This window comes from Pelophylax lessonae (genome assembly GCF_965119305.1).
Source record: "Pelophylax lessonae genome assembly, chromosome: 2".
Taxonomy (NCBI): Eukaryota; Metazoa; Chordata; class Amphibia; order Anura; family Ranidae; genus Pelophylax; species Pelophylax lessonae.
In genome coordinates, this window is record NC_138769.1 from 114972978 (window position 1) to 114993204 (window position 20227).

The 20227-nt window shown below is 45.1% G+C and overlaps 1 protein-coding gene across 1 annotated transcript in view; it reads right to left on the reverse strand.

Moving 5' to 3' along the window:
• LOC309547984 (transient receptor potential cation channel subfamily V member 1-like) overlaps positions 1–20227 on the reverse strand; it is a 278758-nt gene that overhangs the window by 140412 nt on the left and 118119 nt on the right. The window contains exons 5-7 of the mRNA XM_082247975.1: positions 14666–14830; positions 4286–4427; positions 2704–2887 (exon numbers count right to left, since the gene is read on the reverse strand). Coding sequence (XP_082104101.1) covers positions 2704–2887; positions 4286–4427; positions 14666–14830 — 491 coding nt within the window. The remainder of the gene's footprint in view (positions 1–2703; positions 2888–4285; positions 4428–14665; positions 14831–20227) is intronic.

The window sequence follows — 20227 nt, forward strand, 5'->3', positions numbered from 1 at the left end:
TGGGGAAGATCGCTAGATTAATCTTGCATGGTTAGTACAGTGTCTCCGACTGGAGCTGACAGTTTTTCCTGCAACTTGCTGGACTGCACAAAAAAAAACCTGTAGTGTGTACCCGGTTTAACCGTCAATGAAAATAAAGACCCATGTGCTGGTTTGAAAGCTTTATGAATTAAGTCTTATGCCTGCTTTACCTTTCTTAGCCAGACAAGCCTCCTCTGTGTGCCTCTCTGATTTAGTTTGACTTTATTGGAGCTTCATTTTATATAAATTCTAGGCTAAGCCACACTTGGCTGCACCCTGTCCAAAAATAATGTTCTGAATGTTGACAGAGGCACTCTCATTGGAAAAGTAGATGGCAACTGGCATGATTTAGTCCCAAAATCATGGCAGTATGGCCCCAAGTGACAAACTTCTAGGTCTAAGGGCGTCTGCTATAAAGCAGGGATTTAAAGTATATACAGTGGGTACGGAAAGTATTCAGACCCCCTTAAATTTTTCACTCTTTGTTATATTGCAGCCATTTGCTAAAATCATTTAAGTTCATTCTTCTTCCTCATGAATGTACACATAGCACCCCATACTGACAGAAAAACACAGAATTGTTGACATTGTTGCAGATTTATTAAAAAAGAAAAACTGAAATATCACATGGTCCTAAGTATTCAGACCCTGTGCTCAGTATTTAGTAGAAGCCCCCTTTTGATCTAATACAGCCAGGAGTCTTTTTGGGAAAGATGCAACAAGTCTTTCACACCTGGATTTGGGGATCCTCTGCCATTCCTCCTTGCAGATCCTCTTCAGTTCTGTCAGGTTGGATGGTAAACGTTGGTGGACAGCCATTTTTAGGTCTCTCCAGAGATGCTCAATTGGGTTTAAGTCAGGGCTCTGGCTGGGCCATTCAAGAACAGTCACGGAGTTGTTGTGAAGCCACTCCTTCATTATTTTAGCTGTGTGCTTAGGGTCATTGTCTTGTTGGAAGGTAAACCTTCGGCCCAGTCTGAGGTCCAGAGCACTCTGGAGAAGGTTTTTGTCCAGGCTATCCCTGTACTTGGCCGCATTCATCTTTCCCTTGATTGCAACCAGTCGTCCTGTCCCTGCAGCTGAAAAACACCCCCACAGCATGATGCTGCCACCACCATGCTTCACTGTTGGGACTGTATTGGACAGGTGATGAGCAGTGCCTGTTTTTCTCCACACATACCACTTAGAATTAAGGCCAAAAAGTTCTATTTTGGTCTCATCAGACCAGAGAATCTTATTTCTCACCATCTTGGAGTCCTTCAGGTGTTTTTTAGCAAACTCCATGCGGGCTTTCATGTGTCTTACACTGAGGAGAGGCTTCCGTCGGGCCACTCTGCCATAAAGCCCCGACTGGTGGAGGGCTGCAGTGATGGTTGACTTTCTACAACTTTCTCCCATCTCCTGACTGCATCTCTGGAGCTCAGCCACAGTGATCTTTGGGTTCTTCTTTACCTCTCTCACCAAGGCTCTTCTCCCCCGATAGCTCAGTTTGGCCAGATGGCCAGCTCTAGGAAGGGTTCTGGTCATCCCAAACGTCTTCCATTTGAGGATTATGGAGGCCACTGTGCTCTTAGGAACCTTAAGTGCAGCAGAAATCTTTTTGTAACCTTGGCCAGATCTGTGCCTTGCCACAATTCTGTCTCTGAGCTCTTCAGGCAGTTCCTTTGACCTCATGATTCTCATTTGCTCTGACATGCATTGTGATCTGGAAGGTCTTATATAGACAGGTGTGTGGCTTTCCTAATCAAGTCCAATCAGTATAATCAAACACAGCTGGACTCAAATGAAGGTGTAGAACCATCTCAAGGATGATCAGAAGAAATGGAAAGCACCTGAGTTAAATATATGAGTGTCACAGCAAAGGGTCTGAATACTTAGGACCATGTGATATTTCAGTTTTTCTTTTTTAATAAGTCTGCAACAATGTCAACAATTCTGTGTTTTTCTGTCAGTATGGGGTGCTATGTGTACATTCATGAGGAATAAGAATGAACTTAAATGATTTTAGCAAATGGCTGCAATATAACAAAGAGTGAAAAATTTAAGGGGGTCTGAATACTTTCCGTACCCACTGTATGATCCCTTATATTGTAAAACAACCCATTCCGTTTAAAATAGAAATAGAAGGCAAAACATTTGTGTATATTGTGTACATTTTAAATATTAGAAATACCTTTTTTCCCTATAAGTGATCACATAACCTCTGTCCTCAGCTGTATAAAGAGGTTGGAGGGGTGGGGTGGAGAAACAGCAGTACACTAAACTTCCCAGAAAATGGCTGGTCAAGAGGGGGGGGGGGGCATGTCAGCACAAGCCAGACCACTGGAGGAAAGGTAGGCTGTTCTCCCAGCACAGTCAGAAAACTGACCATGCTGGGAATCATGTGCTCTCATTCCCAGCTTGGTCAGTTTGAAATCAGAAAGCAGGGTGACTGGCGGAATCACCAGGTATTTCACACAAAGAAAAAATACAAAGAGAACAGTACACTCTTTAACATAAGTACATGCATCAACAGACAAATCAGAAATATGAAATGTTGGGGTAACATATTCTTTTATTTTTAATATTTTAAACAGTTGAGAGGGTCAGTTCAAGAAGCTGATATCTAGATTTATAAAAATAAATCATTGTAAGGTTTAGCAAGCACACAAATGGCTGGGGGATTTGTATGAAATAGATTACCTGTTCTTTAAGTACCAGAATATTGTAGCACAACCGAAGCCTGATGCCGTGTTGAGGTGGGACTGTGGCAGAGGTAAGGAGGACAAGAATTCTTTATTACATCGTCCATCCTCCCAGGTAATGAGATGGCTCACCTCTCCGGGTTCAAAGAATCGCCGGTTTTCACTGTTTATCCAGTGACATCCTTATAGAAAGTAAACAGAGGATTTTAGGTCACAGTTCAAAGTGAATTTTTTTTTGTGTTTTAGATAAAAGCCTCCAGTGTCAGGTGTGCATTGCTGTCTGTGTCTGCTGGGTGGATTCATCCTGTCTGTCCTGGGAACCATTGTTATTTAGACAGAAGGTGAGGGGAAATCCAACATTTTTTAGCTGTCACCAGAGGGTAGATCTTCTAATAACTTGTTTCCAAGACAACTGTCTAAGAGGGGAATTCCCCTTATTTTGTAGAGATTTCTTCCCACTTCCTCTTATGTCTCTAGAACAGGAAGTGAGAGGAAATCTTTCCAACAGGACACAGACAGCAAAAAAAAAAAAAAAAAAAACCTATCAACAACTAGAGAAAAAAGTTTCAGCAATACCAACACTTCAATTATTGCATAAATATTGTTGTTAAATTCCTGATTTACTTATTTAGAAAATATATTGCTATGCACATTTTTAAAAGGTAACTATAAATAGTTATGAAAAAAATTCCAGCAGCTATAAATTTGACTTATTCATCTATTGACTTCAGTGATAAATATGAATTCCAAGTAGTATAGTTCTCTTCTGATAATTCATACACAGCCCCACCATACTCTGTTGGGTATAAAGATCAAAGCTAGCTATACACACTAAGATTTCTCTCATTCAGTCCCACAGGCCGAATGAGAGAAATCAGCACAATCCCCCATCCACACCATATAGAGTGGATGGAGGAATCTCCTCTGCTGACTATTGTATTTTCATCACCCCTGCTACCGTGGCTGTCAAAATACCTGAACAATACTTATATCTGATTGGATGCATTCACTGTTCGGCTGAGAATTTTCCCACCTGGGTGCTTTGATTTTCAGATTGAAGTTTGTCAAGCTGGGTGGTGCTGAGAGGGCCACCCACAGATCAAATTTCTGCATATTCAGCATAAGGCTCCTTTCACACGGGCTTTCCGATCCGGTTCACTTGTCAGTTTTTTCAGGCAGACCTGATCAGATCCTCCATGCACCCCTATGGGGCACCGGATGTCAGTGGTGACATGTCTGCTGACACCCGCTGCTCTCTGATCCCATCCGGTCTGTGAAATCCAGACGGATGGAAACCCTATTTTCTATCCATCTGGAGGATAGGATGAAAACGGACAGGCGGTCCATTTTCATTCGATTTCCCATAGAGGACAGTAGAGATCTGACAGGTCCGTCTCTGCACACAGAGCAAAACGGAGTCTGCCGGGGCGGAAAGCCTGTGTGAAAGGACCCTAAATCGCCCGAAATTTCCAGCTTTGTGTGGTTGACAAATCTATAGCTGAAAAGACTAAACTACGCACGCACAAAGTGCTTTTTTTCAAGTTGATATTATCTATAACTATTCCCTCTGGATACCACACCTTGTCTTGACTTCCAGAAGACGACCCCATGCATTTGTCCAGACACTCCTATCCGGGACACCTTCTGCAGTTTTTCCCTGGGCAGGGCACCTAAGCAATCATTTAGGGCTCTTATTATTTGGAAGACATCTTGTTCTTTTCCCTAGAAGCAGATAATATGTGAAAATATACAGTCATGGTAATTTCTTAACTATACTTTTTCTCAATACTTGTAATATTTCCTCTATACAATAAAGCGGAGTTCCAGTTGTTTTTAGGATTTTAGGTGTAGCTGCTGACTTTTAATAAACACACTCCTCCCTCTCCCTGGCATCACAAGTGTGGGCACCCGGCTGTGACAGCTCGCAGCTTTACAGCCGGGTGCCCACTGCGCTTTCACGAGTGGTGCTGCGCCTACTCAGTGGCCGGGCAATCTTCTGGGACCTGTGACGTGTCCCAGAAGATTGCAGGGAGAGAGGGGGAGAGGAGGACTTCCGCTCAAGTCATCTAGGCAAAAGTGGGAGCGGGTACCTGTAAAAACTAGGTACCCGCTCCCCCCAAAAAAAATTACATGCCAAATGATACCTTATGCAGCTTTTCGATTAGACCTAAATCCGGGTGGTGGAGGTGACTGACACAATATAAGGCTCACCGGGAGCATTATATGTGTGTCCCAAACTAGGCATCTGCGCCATGACAGCGTCGGGGGTCAATCAACTCGGCCGGGTTGGGACTGTGCATGCTCCATGACCCCTCCCGCTTGCATGGATGGTCCAGAGGATCGTCCACGTATAGAGAGCCGCATAAGGTATAAACAATCTTTGATCTATTACTTACTGATGCCTGTTATAGCCCTGGGCTGATTTATTTATTTTTTATTTCTTATATACTGAGTATTTTTCTCCTGTGTTTTGTTTCCTATTATTTTGGTCCCACAGATCACTCGCTTATGTGAAGTCCAGCCTGATAGGGTTTAGATCACTTTGCCTGGGATCCCCCAAACAATCGGTGGTGAGCCGACTGCTGTATTCTTAATACAATTGATTTTTGAGGTGCATCAATTTACCAACTGCTGTGCTACCCTATTCACTACATTATCTGTTGGTTAAGGTGAGACCCTGGCCACCACCCCTACCCATCATTCCAATTTTCCATCCCTTGTCCCCCTCCCCCCATCTCCCCTCCCCTGATCCTATCCCTTCCAATGGCCACATCTAGAGACGATTGGGCATACCTATATAATTATATACATTCAGACTATACCATTTATCTCTTATTTCTAGATTTCCTGAAGCCCGCAAGTGTTTAAAAGTTTGACAAGTACATTTGCCTTTGACTTTAATAAACGACCAGTCCCTGTACGTCCTAGTACATAGATCTGGGTAAATTAATAACCATTTACGGTATAAAAAGTCAGCTATATATTTGATGGTGGCCTCTACAATACAATGTTTTACATAGCAAACTTCCCTCTCTATCCTACAGGGGGTGCGTTGTATGATTTTTTTTTTCTTTGTTTTGGTTACTTGGTGTGTCCCCACATCTGTCCCTGTCCGTTTGCATGCTAGTTCCCGGCTTCGGGACCCCAGACACGGTGTGAAGTTACATTTCTCTTTTTTTCATGTTTGTATTATATATTCATATGGTTAATATAATGTTTGTAAACGTTTGTTTTTGTGATATTATATATATATATATATATATATATATATATATATATATATATATATATATATATATATATATATATATATATATATATACACATATACATACATACACACTTATTGATATATTTCTATCTATATAGAAAATGCAAATGAAAAAAAGCTCCTGAAGAAGCGTGATACCGTGAAACATGTTGAGCTTCTAATCTAATACATTGTACTCTGCAGCGGGATACTACCAGAGTTTGTCATCCTACTGACCCTAAGCTGGTGGTCAGAGCTGGATATTTTTTTTGCAATGTTTATACTGCAATTTTATTTTGCATATATGTGTTTTATGTAACTGTTATAATTAATCGGTTTTGCTTTTAGCATTGGTGCCTGGAAAGTCCATATTTCCTTTCCATCATATTTACCAGGCCTAAATGTGAAGCCTGAAAAGTTCAAGTTGTTTTATGATTTCCTGGTGCGTCACATTCACTGCTTTACCTACAAAATGTAAAACTTTGGGAACCATATAATGCGTGCTTTAGAACGTTTCTTTGAATCTGGGAGCCAGCTGAAAAGTTAGGGGGACAGTTTTTTTTAACTAACAAGTCATGCAGCATGCTCTGGAAGGTGAAATTCTCCTTTAACCCTTTCACAGCCAGAGACAATTTTGCATTTTCTGCACACAATTAAAAAAGTATTTTAGGCCTGAAGATTACATATAACCCCAAACATTATATATATTCTAAAAAAAGACACCCTAGAGAATAAAATGGTGCTAGTTCAAATTTTTTATGTTACACGATATTACTGCCAAGGTAAAAGGCAATTTTAGGGGGCTGAAAAAACGCAATAAATTTCTTAACATGTAAAACCTTAAACATGTCAGTACTGTATGTTTCATAGGCAAAGCTTTAAAAGCCCCCTACCAATCATCAGTTTAGCGTTACGAAGGGGGTCTGGTGCTAGAATTATTGCTCTCATTCTGGCATGCACGGCGATATGTAACATGTGTATTGCAAACAATGTGATTTTTTTGGGGTAACAGGTTCACTTTATCGAGACATCCAGGGTCTCCACTGAATGTAATGGAATGCACATCACACTGCATTACATTACATTCAGGGCCAGTGCTAGACTATTTTGCGCCCTAGGCAAGACCAGCTACTTGCAACGGTCCACCCCCTTCCCACCTTTAAAGCAGCAATTTTATATCTGTGATGAAAAATAGGAGGTGAAAAAAACACAGAGATAATGTGCAGCGAAATGCAGCTGTTTCATCACAAGGCTGTGACAGGCTTACCAGTTCAACTGCCCCATCTAGGGAAAGAAGCAAAGGGTGGTATCACCAGTGCTTCCACAAGAGGCCAAATAACCTGCCAAAGCTGCTCTATATACACCCCAGGGGGGGAGAACACACTGCCCACACCGGCTCTCCAACCGGTGCGTGGCGCTCGCCCAGTCCTAAACCCACAGTTCAAATGCGCAAGATGGCCGATCGCGCCAATCGCAGCCGAACCAATGATCCCCTCCGCCATCTTGAAAGAGGGCAGGGTGGTGGCATATAGAGCTCCAGGCAGCGGAGTCAACAGGGAAAGTGGGACAATCTGTCCGCATGACCCTGAAGACCCAGGCATCCATAAAAATAAATAAAAAGCATACAACGACAGGGACTACTGTAGGTCAAACTGTACAAACCAGAGGCCGTGGCTGCGCCCTAGGCGGCTGCCTAATGGTAGCTCTGACCCAGATTACATTCTTTCCCAGGCCTTAATTGCCGGGGAAACGGTCTAGCTAGCAGTACCCGCTATGCAAGCAGGGCCCAGGATACATATAAGAAAGGTGGGGGGGTGGGGGGAGACACATGCGGGAGCATTCAGGCAGCAGCCCAGGTGCCAGGATGAAACTTCTTGTTGCCGTAGAGACCTGGTGCCTGGGGTGTGTCGAGCTCTAATATAAGGTGATATTAAGCCCTCACTTAAGAACTTTCAGCAGCTAGTTGAATTGCTTACTGAATATGCATCTTCCTTATCATTACCTATGTTCCAGTTTAGGCTGGTGCTATGAGCAATGCCAAGGTTTGCTGATTCAGGGAGGCTCCTTTCTCTTTCAGTGTCCTTTTAAACCACCACTGCATACAGCGACTACAGTTGTATCTTCCTACACTCATCAATGGAAACACACTCCTCTGCTTTTCCCTTTAGTATGGCTGGGTTAACACTGCTGTGCTGCAATAATATGTGCGTTAGTGTTTGTTACTGCAAAATGCACAATTGTGCATTGAAGTGTTGCAGTGCCATTCTTTCTTAAATGTAACACTTGCTCTCCCCAAGATTTACTCCCCTTCATGACCAGGCCATTTTTTGCTTTTTGGCACTGTGTTACTTTAACTGACAATTGCACAGTCATGCAGCGCTGTACACAAATTTAATTTTTAATCATTTTTTTTTCACAAATAGAGCTTTCTATTGATGAGATTTGATCACTACTGGGTTTTTTATTTTTTGCGCTATAAATAAAAAAAGACCGAACATTTTAAAACAAAAAAATACATATTTTTTACTTTTTGCTATAAAACATCAAATTTCTTAATACATTTAGGCCACTATGTATTCTGCTGCATATTTTTGGTAAAAAAAATCCCAATAATCGTATATTGATTAGTTTACGCAAATTTTATAGCATCCACAAACTATGGGAGTTTTTTTTTTTCTAATACTAGTAATGGTGGTGATCAGTGACTTATAGCAGGACTGTGAAAGTATGGTGGACAGTCTGACACTAACTGACACTTTGTGGGAACCAGTGACACTAACACAGAGATCAGTGTTAAAAATATAAAAATATACACTGTACTAATGACACTGGCTAGGAAGAGGTTAACATTTAGGGCAATCAAAGGATTAAAGTGGCAGTATTGGAATATACTTAACTTTTACCTACAGGTAAGCCTATAATAAGGCTTACCTGTAGGTACAATTAATATCTCCTAAACCGGCACGGAGAGCAAACATCTGCAAAGTATCTGATACAGTAAACCCCCCTCCATTGCGGGGGTTACGTTCCGGACCCAGCTGCGAAAAGTGAAAATCCGCGAAATAGAAAAACCCTATTAAAATGCATTGTAGGCATGTTTTTTTTTACTGTCACTGTACGTGTAAAAGCATTTTAAGGTCTTTAACCACCTCCCACCCGGGCCATTGTACATATACGGCCGGGTGGGAGTCTCGTCCTTCTGATCGGACGTTCCGGAACGTCCTTCAGAAGGAGAGAGATCGTGCTGCCGCGGGCACGCGCAGCGGCGCGATCTCGATGTGCCTGTGTCCCTAGGACACAGAGCAACAAGATGCAGCAGGAGGGCCCTATGATTGGCCCTCCTGATCACATGATGGCTGTGTCCAATCACAGCCGTCATGTAATGTCAATACAGCCGTTGTAACGGCTTTCGATCTCTTCTCCTCCTGACAGATCCTGTCAGTGAGGAGAAGAGGAGAGGATCGGTGCTGCAGCCGGGGTGATCAGTGAGTATTTCTAATTACTCACTGATCACAGGGGGGGTCTGTGCTGGTAATCAGATGATTGATTACCAGTGCAGCCCTGGGGGGAGGGGGTGCCACTAGAGCCACCAGGGATGCCCACCCATGACCACCAGGGATGCCCACCATGGCCACCAGGGATGGCAAACAGGGCTCAGAGAGCCTGCCAGTGGTGCCCCCCTGTTAGTGCTGCCCACCAATGCCATCTATCAGTGCTGCCCACCAGTGCCCGTTATTGCCATCTATCAGTGCCGCCCACCAGTGCCCATTATTGCCCACCAGTGCTGCCTATCAGTGCCCCCCATCAGTTCCGATCAGTGCCACCTATCAGTGCCCATCAGTGCCGCCTATCAGTGCCCACCAATGCTGCATATCAGTGCTATCTATCAGTGCCACATATCAGTGCCCATCAGTGCTGCATATCAGTGCCCATCAGTGCTGCATATCAGTGCCACCCCATGAGTGCCACCCCATCAGTGCCTGTCAGTGTGGCGTCATCAGTGCAGGAAAAAACGTATCTATTTACAAAATTTTATAACCTAAACAAAAAAACGTTTTTTTTTTTTTTTTAAACTTTTCGGTATTTTTTTATTTGTGCACCAAAAAAGAAAAAACCTGGCGGTGATCAAATACCACCAAAAGAAAGCTCTATTTGTGGGGAAAAAATGACATAAATTTGGTTTAGGTACAGTGTTGCATGACCGCGCAATTGTCATTCAAAATGCAACAGCGCTAAAAGCTGAAAATTGGTCTGGGAAGGAAGGGGGTTTAAGTGCCCAGTATTGAGGTAGTTAAACACACTTTTAAAACAATAGAAACTCATTTAAACACATAAAAGATACTGAGAGACAGAGCAAGAGCTATGGAAAACACAAAAATATTTCATTTTTAATGATTTATATAGTAAAATAACATTACAAAAAAAACTGCAATATACCGGGACCGCAAAAACTGAACCGCGATGGAGCGGGGGTTTACTGTAATGTTAACCACCCAGCCCTGGAAGGTGACCAGGGTATTTATTGCTATTCAGCACGGTGCTACTTTAACTGATAATTACGTTGTTATTTGCAACACTGTACGCAAATACAATTTATACAATTTTTCACACAAATAAAGCATTCTTTTGGTGCTATTTGATCACCGCTGGGTTTTTATTTTTTATTATATACACGAAAATAAGACCGAAAATTGTGAACCCCCTCCCCCAAAATTTTCTATCATAAAACATATCCAATATCGAGAAAATCTGATTTCTTCATAAATTTAGGCCAAAATGTATTCTGCTACGTCTTTATACTGGAATTTTTTTTAAACTAGTAATTGCGTTGATTAGCGACGTCTAGTGAGACTGTGATAGTGCGGCAAGAACTGACATCACCAGTGACACTAAAAAAATGATATTATCATAATACTATACACTGTCACTGTATTGATGAGACTAGCTGGGAAGGGGTTAACATTTAGGGGCAATTAAAGGGGTTAACTGAGTGCCTAACAATGTTTACCGTTTGTAACTTAGCAATGTGACCATTTTTACAGCAGGGAGAGAAAACCAGCACATCATGTCTGTCTGTAGGGTTGGTTGTTTACTAACACAGGGCTCTCTTCTGTCATTCGCTCAACCGCTCCCAAAGATAAAGCATTGGCCGGGGCCTGCTGATCGGTGTTTGCTACAGAAAATGACAGCTAGGGTTTCCGGATGCAAGTGACCAAAGCATCCCTACAAGTATATATATATATATATATATATATATAAAATCAGTTTAACCCCTTAGTTTACTCTAATCAGCTCTAATTAACACCTTAGTCTTTCTCCCTTTCTCTTCAATTATTATTTCCCTGCAGATTTTTTTGTTTGTTTCTATTTTATTACCTATTATTATTTAACCTATTGGAGCTGATCGCACACCAATATGTGGCCTCTCAGGTGCTGGGCCTTGGCGCAGAGGGGCCACATATTTGCGTGCAATACTGCCCATAGTGCTGTGTCGAAAGCGCATGCCCTCCGATCATGTGACCACTGTGACAGCCAATCATGGTGGTCATGTGGCCATAAGCCCTGCCCTGCCCCTCAGCATAGCAAACACCTTAAAGGGCCCATGGCAGCCGGCGCCAAGGGGTAAAACTTTCTTTGTTTTTGTTAATATATTTACACATTAACTTTGTAATGCTTTTGTACCAGAATCATTATTTTAGGCCCCGTTCACATAGGGGCGACGCTACTTCCAGGGGCGACCTCGGAGATCGCGGTGCGAGCAGCGCGCCGCGACCTTGGAGCGGCCGCCACGGACTTCATAACATTGAAGTCTATGGCGGTCGCCTCCTGGTCGCCCCAAAGAAGCTCCGGACCCTTTTTCTAAGTCGGAGCGACTTGTGTCGCTCCTATTAGAACGGGTTCGCAGCTTCCCTATGGGAGGCGACCTACGGCGACCTGTGTGAACGGGGACTTAGTGTCATTTTAAGCCTTCCCTCCTAACATTTCGACTGTGAAGGACAGCTTTTGGCTTCATAGCCGGGGGGGGGGCACTGCACACTGTGGATGGTCCTGCATTCTTCTGGGACCTGTGACGTGTCCCAGAAGACTGCAGGATGGGAGGGGGTTGGAGAACTTCAGATTGCCTAGGCGATCCAAGAGGAAATGGGAGCGGTTAGCTAGTAAAACCAGGTACCCCCCCAATAAAAGTGCCATTTCCTAAAAGGGGGGGGGGCCTTAAAGCAGAACTTCTCCTTTTGGGGGAAACTCCACTTTACCACTTGCTGACCAGCCACGGTGCATATACTGCGGCAGGTCGGCTCATTCCCGTGAAACTACATATCTGTATGTCGCTTTGTGAGACCGCGCGCCCATTTGCCAGCGCAGAAGCTGATCTGCTGGTCCAGCGGCCATGATTGCTTCCGGGCACCCGCGATTGGTCCCCGTGGAGACAGAACGGCGGTCTTCCGTTGTAAACACGGCAGACCACTGTTCTGTCAGCAATGAACAAGGCTCCTGTGTTCCTCCTATTTTGGATCACAAGTCTCTGTGTTCATTCCATAAGCCCATCCCCCACACAGTTAGAAAGCACCCCCTAGGGACACACTTAACCCTTTGATCGCCCCTGGTGTTAACCCCTTCCCTGCCAGTGTCATTATTATAGTAACAGTGCATATTTTTAGCACTGATTACTGTAGTAATGTCACTGGTCCCCCCAAAAGTGTCAAAAATGTCAGTTAGGGGCCCGATCTGTCTGCCACAATGTCGCAGTCCCACTAAAAATCGCAGATCGCCGCCACAACTAGCAAAAAAAAAAGAAATATGACCAATCTTTCCCCTAGATTGTAGACGCGATAACTTTTGCACAAACCAATCAAAATATCCTTATTGGGATTGTTTTTACCAAAAATATGTAGCAGAATACAAATTGGTCTAGAATGATGAAAAAATGTGATTTTTAAAATTTTTTTATTGGGAATGTTATATAGCAGAAAGTGAAAAATATTGTTTTTTTTCACAATTGTCGCTTTTGTTTATAGTGCAAAAAATAAAAAAATCGCAGAGGTGATCAAATACCACCAAAAGAAAAAGGACATCAATTTTATTTGGGTACAGTGTCGCACGACTGCGCAATTTCAGATAAAGAAACGCAGTGCCAAATCGCAAAAAAAGGCCTGGTCATTAAGGGGGGGGGAACCTTCCGATCCAGAAGTGGGTAAGTGCACACCCAAAGTGGGACGTGTTTGCCCAGACAGGACACACAGGAGTCCCAGTCACATCTATTGGGATAAACTCCCTGCTCTGATTCTGACATCCATGTGGTGCATTCTCCCAAACTCACACTTTGTGGATTTGGGGACACACACGGATGTCAAATTGTGGGCAGGGTTTGTATCCGTGCAGCCACTATGTCCCAGTAGACATGATGGGACTGCCTGTGCAGAGATGGATGGGACATCTGTGCATCCCTGTGTGAGTAAACACACCCTGACATGGGTGTACTCTGTAGTATTCCTGTGTGGGTAAACACGCCCTGACATGGGTGTACTCTGTAGTATTCCTGTGTGGGTAAACACGCCCTGACATGGGTGTACTCTGTAGTATTCCTGTGTGGGTAAACACACCCTGACATGGGTGTACTCTGTAGTATTCCTGTGTGGGTAAACACGCCCTGACATGGGTGTACTCTGTAGTATTCCTGTGTGAGTAAACACGCCCTGACATGGGTGTACTCTGTAGTATTCCCGTGTGGGTAAACACGCCCTGACATGGGTGTACTCTGTAGTATTCCTGTGTGAGTAAACACGCCCTGACATGGGTGTACTCTGTAGTATTCCTGTGTGAGTAAACACGCCCTGACATGGGTGTACTCTGTAGTATCCCTGTGTGAGTAAACACGCCCTGACATGGGTGTACTCTGTAGTATTCCTGTGTGAGTAAACACGCCCTGACATGGGTGTACTCTGTAGTATTCCTGTGTGAGTAAACACGCCCTGACATGGGTGTACTCTGTAGTATTCCTGTGTGAGTAAACACGCCCTGACATGGGTGTACTCTGTAGTATTCCTGTGTGAGTAAACACGCCCTGACATGGGTGTACTCTGTAGTATTCCTGTGTGAGTAAACACGCCCTGACATGGGTGTACTCTGTAGTATTCCTGTGTGAGTAAACACGCCCTGACATGGGTGTACTCTGTAGTATTCCTGTGTGAACAAGGACTGAATTATACCATTGGAAGGGTTTCATTACATCTGTTCAATAGACTTATAAAAAAAAAAACAAACAGCTTTGCTGATTCCAGCAGAAATCCAGAGCTGGCCTGGTTCACCTCTATGGACTACAGAACACCTCCACCTGCTGTCATGGCAATGATGAGAAGGGGAGGTGTTCTGTAGCCGTTAAACACTTCCTATATTGGGTGACAACAATCACTGCACGCTGTCTACAGAGAAGCAGTGTTGTCACCCAGGATAGGAAGTGTTTTAGGGCTACAGAACACCCCCTTCTCATCAATGCCACGACAGCAGGTGGAGGTGTTCTGTAGTCCATACTGGTGAACAGCACAGGAGGTGTAGCAGAGAGGAGACCCAATGCAGTCCCCATGTCTGTAATATATGACCAGTTTGTTCTTGTATGTAGACATTATTAAATATCAGGATGGAAGTGAATATAAAACTATAAGAGACGTGGCCAGCTGCTGTAGAACTACAAGTCCTAGTAGAGCCGCCTCACCTGAGCCCCACATTCACTCTCCAGGCCGGCCCTGGTGTCCGTGCTGTGACTACAGAGCACCTCCCCACTCCGGGCCTCCAGCAGCACGGCCTTCACAGAGCTAGTGCCCACATCAATGCCAAGCACCGAACCCCGACAGTCCATCCCTGCACACCACGTGATAAACTGTCCCGTGACTGGGAGGAGTCAGCCCTGCCTGCCCGCCCTCTGTTACCACAACAACCAGGTGTGTTACACTAATTGTCCCCGCTACGGGAGCCATTTTTGGGAAGCCTTGTCATAGAATCAGACTGGTGTTGTCTTCAGAAAAATGGCGTCTGTGCTGAGACGGAGAATAGCGGACAATGTTTTATATAATATAAGATAAACAAGGAAGCGGTCGGAGTGTGTCAGACAGTGAGCTGTATGGAAAGTCCCGGCTGGCAGAGGAGGAGAGGAGTTTGGGAACAGGTAAGGGCACCATATACTATGGAGGACATTAGACATGTCAGGGCACTGATATCTACCTAACCTCATCAAAGTTCTGGCACTTTCAAATTCCAGCATACACAGCCTATAGATCGCTGTATACATCTTTACATGGCACCAAGGCAGTACAGCCAGCCCTCCTGTACTGGGCCGAGGCCTCATCAGTTTATAAGGGGGGCCGGGCATCTGCCAGGCAGGAGGGCCAGCGGTACTGCATAACATTTGCGACTCTTCTGCAGTGCTGCTGGCTTCTACCTTTCTTTTCTTCCTCTGGTTGCACTATAGGAGGATCTGCTCTAATATCTGGGTCCCCTTCTCCTTGCTGTATTGGACCCCTGTGTACCCCTTTCCCCCCACAGTGCTGCCGCTTTCCCTCCTCTCCTGCCAACAGCTGCTGAGGGCACACAGGTGGGTTCTTTCAGGATGAGGGGGGCTCACCATCCTACATGAGAGGGGGGGGGCTCACCATCCTACATGAGAGGGGGGGGGACTCACCATCCTACATGAGAGGGGGGGGGGACTCACCATCCTACATGAGAGGGGGGGGGGGGGACTCACCATCCTGAATGAGAGGGGGGGGACTCACCATCCTGAATGAGAGGGGGGGGGGGACTCCCCATCCTGAATGAGAGGGGGGGGACTCCCCATCCTGAATGAGAGGGGGGGGGACTCCCCATCCTGAATGAGAGGTGGGGGGACTCCCCATCCTGAATGAGAGGGGGGGGACTACCCATCCTGAATGAGAGGGGGGGGGACTCCCCATCCTGAATGAGAGGGGGGGGACTACCCATCCTGAATGAGAGGTGGGGGGACTCCCCATCCTGAATGAGAGTGGGGGGACTCCCCATCCTGAATGAGAGGGGGGGGACTACCCTTCCTGAATGAGAGGGGGAGGACTCCCCATCCTGAATGAGAGGGGGGGGACTCACCATCCTGAATGAGAGGGGGGGGGACTCACCATCCTGAATGAGGGGGGGGACTCACCATCCTGAATGAGAGGGGGGGGACTCACCATCCTGAATGAGGGGGGGGACTCACCATCCTGAATGAGGGGGGGGACTCACCATCCTGAATGAGAGGGGGGGGGACTCACCATCCTGAATGAGAGGGGGGGGGACTCACCATCCTGAATGAGAGGGGGGGACTCCCCATCCTGAATGAGAGGGGGGGGACTCACCATCCTGAATGAGAGGGGGGGGACTCACCATCCTGAATGAGAGGGGGGGGGGACTCACCATCCTGAATGAGAGGGGGGGGGGACTCACCATCCTGAATGAGAGGGGGGGGGGACTCACCATCCTGAATGAGGGGGGGGGACTCACCATCCTGAATGAGAGGGGGGGGACTCACCATCCTGAATGAGAGGGGGGGGACTCACCATCCTGAATGAGGGGGGGGACTCACCATCCTGAATGAGAGGGGGGGACTCACCATCCTGAATGAGAGGGGGGGGACTCCCCATCCTGAATGAACACAGTGAATGATTGCTGACTGTGGGGATGCAGATATTGCCTTTGTGCAGCTATTCACTTGAATGGGTCTTGTTCACCTGGGATATCATTTCTGCCATGGCTGCAAAGCATAGCATTGTGGGAATTGCAATGTAGCAAAAATATAATTTGATATATTTGGAGGAGGAGGGCCGAGTCAGGGAGGCTGTATGGGGCCCCACAATTTCTATCAGCAGCCCTGCATGGCACATATAAGACTTTTCATATATTACAGGAAAACAATCCTGAGAGGCCCCATTCACACCTGTGCGTCACTTCTATGGCTGCTGTACACGCGACTAATCCGCTGAAAGAAGCCCCTGCACCCTATTGGATGAGATTTGCGCGTAAACTTGTGCGCTTTAACACATGACAAAACATGTTTTTCTAGCCGCTTTTGGGGTGTCACTAGGCCTCATACACACTGCCATAGGGTGTTTGCTTTTCTCCTCTGAACACCACAACTTCTGTCAGGAAAAAAGCTGCTTAACCACTTAAGCCCCAGCCCTATTTCGGTCGCCTGACGAGTAGCTCCCAATGATATGCAATGGAACCGTTCTATCAGAGCGACTCAAGTCGCTCCGACTTAGAAAAAGGTTCCTGCACTATTTTTTGGCAAAGTCGGAGCGACTTGCATTGACTTCTATTATGAGAAGTTGTTTGCAAGCCGCGATGGAAGTCGCGCTGCACGGGCGACTTTGAGTCAGAGTAGTGTGAACCGGCTTAGGCCCCATTCACACTTGTGCGACTTCAAAGTCGCACGATTTTGACGCGACTTTGTTGCCGCGATTTTGATGCGAGTTTAAGTGGGCTTATAATGTCTTTTCCTCAAAAAGCATCAAAATCATGCCAAAAGTAGTGCAGGGACTACTTTGTAGTTGGTGTGACTTCAAGTCGCACAGATATGAATGGGGCTCATTGGAAAAAATGAAGGACTTGTCATGCGATTCTGCAATCCCAAATCGCATGACAAGTCGCACAAGTGTGAAAGAGGCCTAACTCACTTCCTGTCTGAAGGGTGACAACTGTACTGAACAGCATTATCACCCTAGGACAGGGAGTATTATTAGGACTACACAACACTGTGTTGGGACTATAAAATGCCTCCCTCTCTTTCCATAACAGAAGGGGAAAGGTTTTGAACTCCAGAAAGATAACTCCCTGTTTTCTCTGCCTCTGGGCTGTTATCAGCTCATATAATTTGTAGCTAGATGAATAGCGTGTGTGTGTGTGTGTATGTGTGTGTATATGTATATATATATATATATATATATATATATAATGCACACACACACACCTTATCTTACAAAAGTCAGTACACCCCTCACATTTTTGTAAATATTTTATTATATCTTTTCATATGACAACACTGAAGAAATGACACTTTGCTACAATGTAAAGTAGTGAGTGTACAGCTTGTATAACAGTGTAAATTTGCTGTCCCCTCAAAATAACTCAACACAGCCAATAACCACTTAAGCCCCGGAGGATTTGGCTGCTCAAAGACCAGGGGCTATTTTGCGATTCGGCGCTGCGTGACTTTAACTGACAATTGCGCGGTCATGCGTCGCTGTACCCAAATGAAATTGACGTCCTTTTTTTCCCACAAACAGAGATTTCTTTTGGTGGTATTTGATCACCTGTGCGACTTTTACTTTTTGCGCTATAAACAAAAAAAGAGCGACAATTTTGAAAAAAATAACTATTTTTCACATTTTTTATATGAAATTCCCCCCAAAAAATGTAAAAATCAAAATTTTTTAACATTTTTGGGCAATTTGTTTTCTGCTACATATGTTTGGTTAAAAAAAAAAATCAAAATAAGCGTATTTTGATTGGTTTGCGCAAAAGTTATTGCGTTTACTAAGGGAAAGATTTTTGTCATTTTTATTGTTTTTTTTTTTTTCTTTTTTTTTTTTTTTGCGGGACTGCAACATTGCAGGGGACAGATGGGACCCTTGACTGACATTTTTAACACTTTTGGGGGTACCAGTGACATTACTACAGTAATCATATGCACTGTTGCTGTAAAAATGACACTGGCAGGGAAGGGGTTAACTTTATTGGAGATGCAGGGGTTAAATGTGTCCCTAGGGGCGTGCTTCTAACTGTAAAGGGGTGTGGCTTTTCATGTAACCACAGAGACATACGATCCTACATAGCAGGATTGCATGATCTCTGCAGTTACACCAGGGAGAATGACAGGCAGCTTTGTTAACATCAGCCGCCTGCCTTTCTCCCTCTGCAGCGGACGATCGCGGGTGGCCGGTGGACATCTGAGCCGCCGGTCACTCACGCGGGGATGACCGTGAACGAGCGGGGGCACTCGCCCCCTATTGGCTCGTGGGTGAGTGACGTATATATATGTCACTTTGCCCAGGAGGGGCTGACCGCCGCATTATACTGTATGTAATTGCGGCGGTCGGCAAGTGGTTAATGGGATCAGCCTATCGGTGCTCAGACCATACGCCGCACACTGCATCAAATTGGTCTGCATGGCTGTTCTCCAAGAAGGAATCCTCTTCTAAAGATGATGCACAAGAAAGCCCACAAACAGTTTCCTGAAGACAAGCAGACTAAGGACATGGATTACTGGAACCATGTCATTCTGCCAGAAGCGCATTTGTAAGGTCAGGCACTGATGTGGACAAGAAGGCTTGGCTCGCAGTCTGCACTCTAATTATTATTATAATATTGGATTTGTATAGCGCCGACAGTTTACGCAGCGCTTTACAACTTGAGGGTAGACAGTACAAATACAATACAATTTAATACAGTAAGAATCAGAGGGCCCTGCTCGGTGGAGCTTACAATCTAAGAATTAATCCCAAAGGTTTTCTATCGGGTTGAGGTCAGGACTCTGTGCAGACCAGTCAAGTTCCTCCATCCCCAAACTTGCTCATCCATGTCTTTATGGACCTTGCTTTATGCAAGGGGCCATCCTCAAACTGTTCCCACGAAGTTGGGAGCAGGAAATTATCCAAAATGTCTTGGTATGCTGTCGCCTTAAGAGTTCCCTTCACCGGAACTAAGGGGCCAAGGCCAACCCCTGAAAAACAACCCCACACCATAATCTCCCCTCCACCAAATGATTTGGACCAGTGCACAAAACAAGGTCCATAAAGACATGGATGAGTGAGTTTGGGGTGGAGGGACTTGACAGGCCTGCACAGAGTTCTGTGTGTTCTTCAGTGTTGTCACATGAAAAGATAGAATAAAATATTTACAAAAATGTGAGGGGTGTACTCACTTTTGTGAGATACTGTATATATTTGCACTTGTTGCACTGATATAATAAAACACTTTAAGGCTCCATTCACACTACCGCGACTTGACCAGTTGCGGTCCCTCGCGGTCCATGCAGTGCTACAGAACCCGTTCTAATAGGAGCGACACAAGTCGCTCCAACTTAGAAAAGGGGTCTTGTACTACTTCGGGCCGACCTCGAAACGACTTGCATAGACCTTCATTATATGAAGTCAGTGCAAGTCGCGCTTAAGTCGCGGTGCACGGGACTTCACAGGTCGCCCCCAAATTCGTGCCGCTGCAGTGTGAATGCGGTCTGAATGGCATATGTAACCCCTTAAAGTGGAGTTCCACCCAA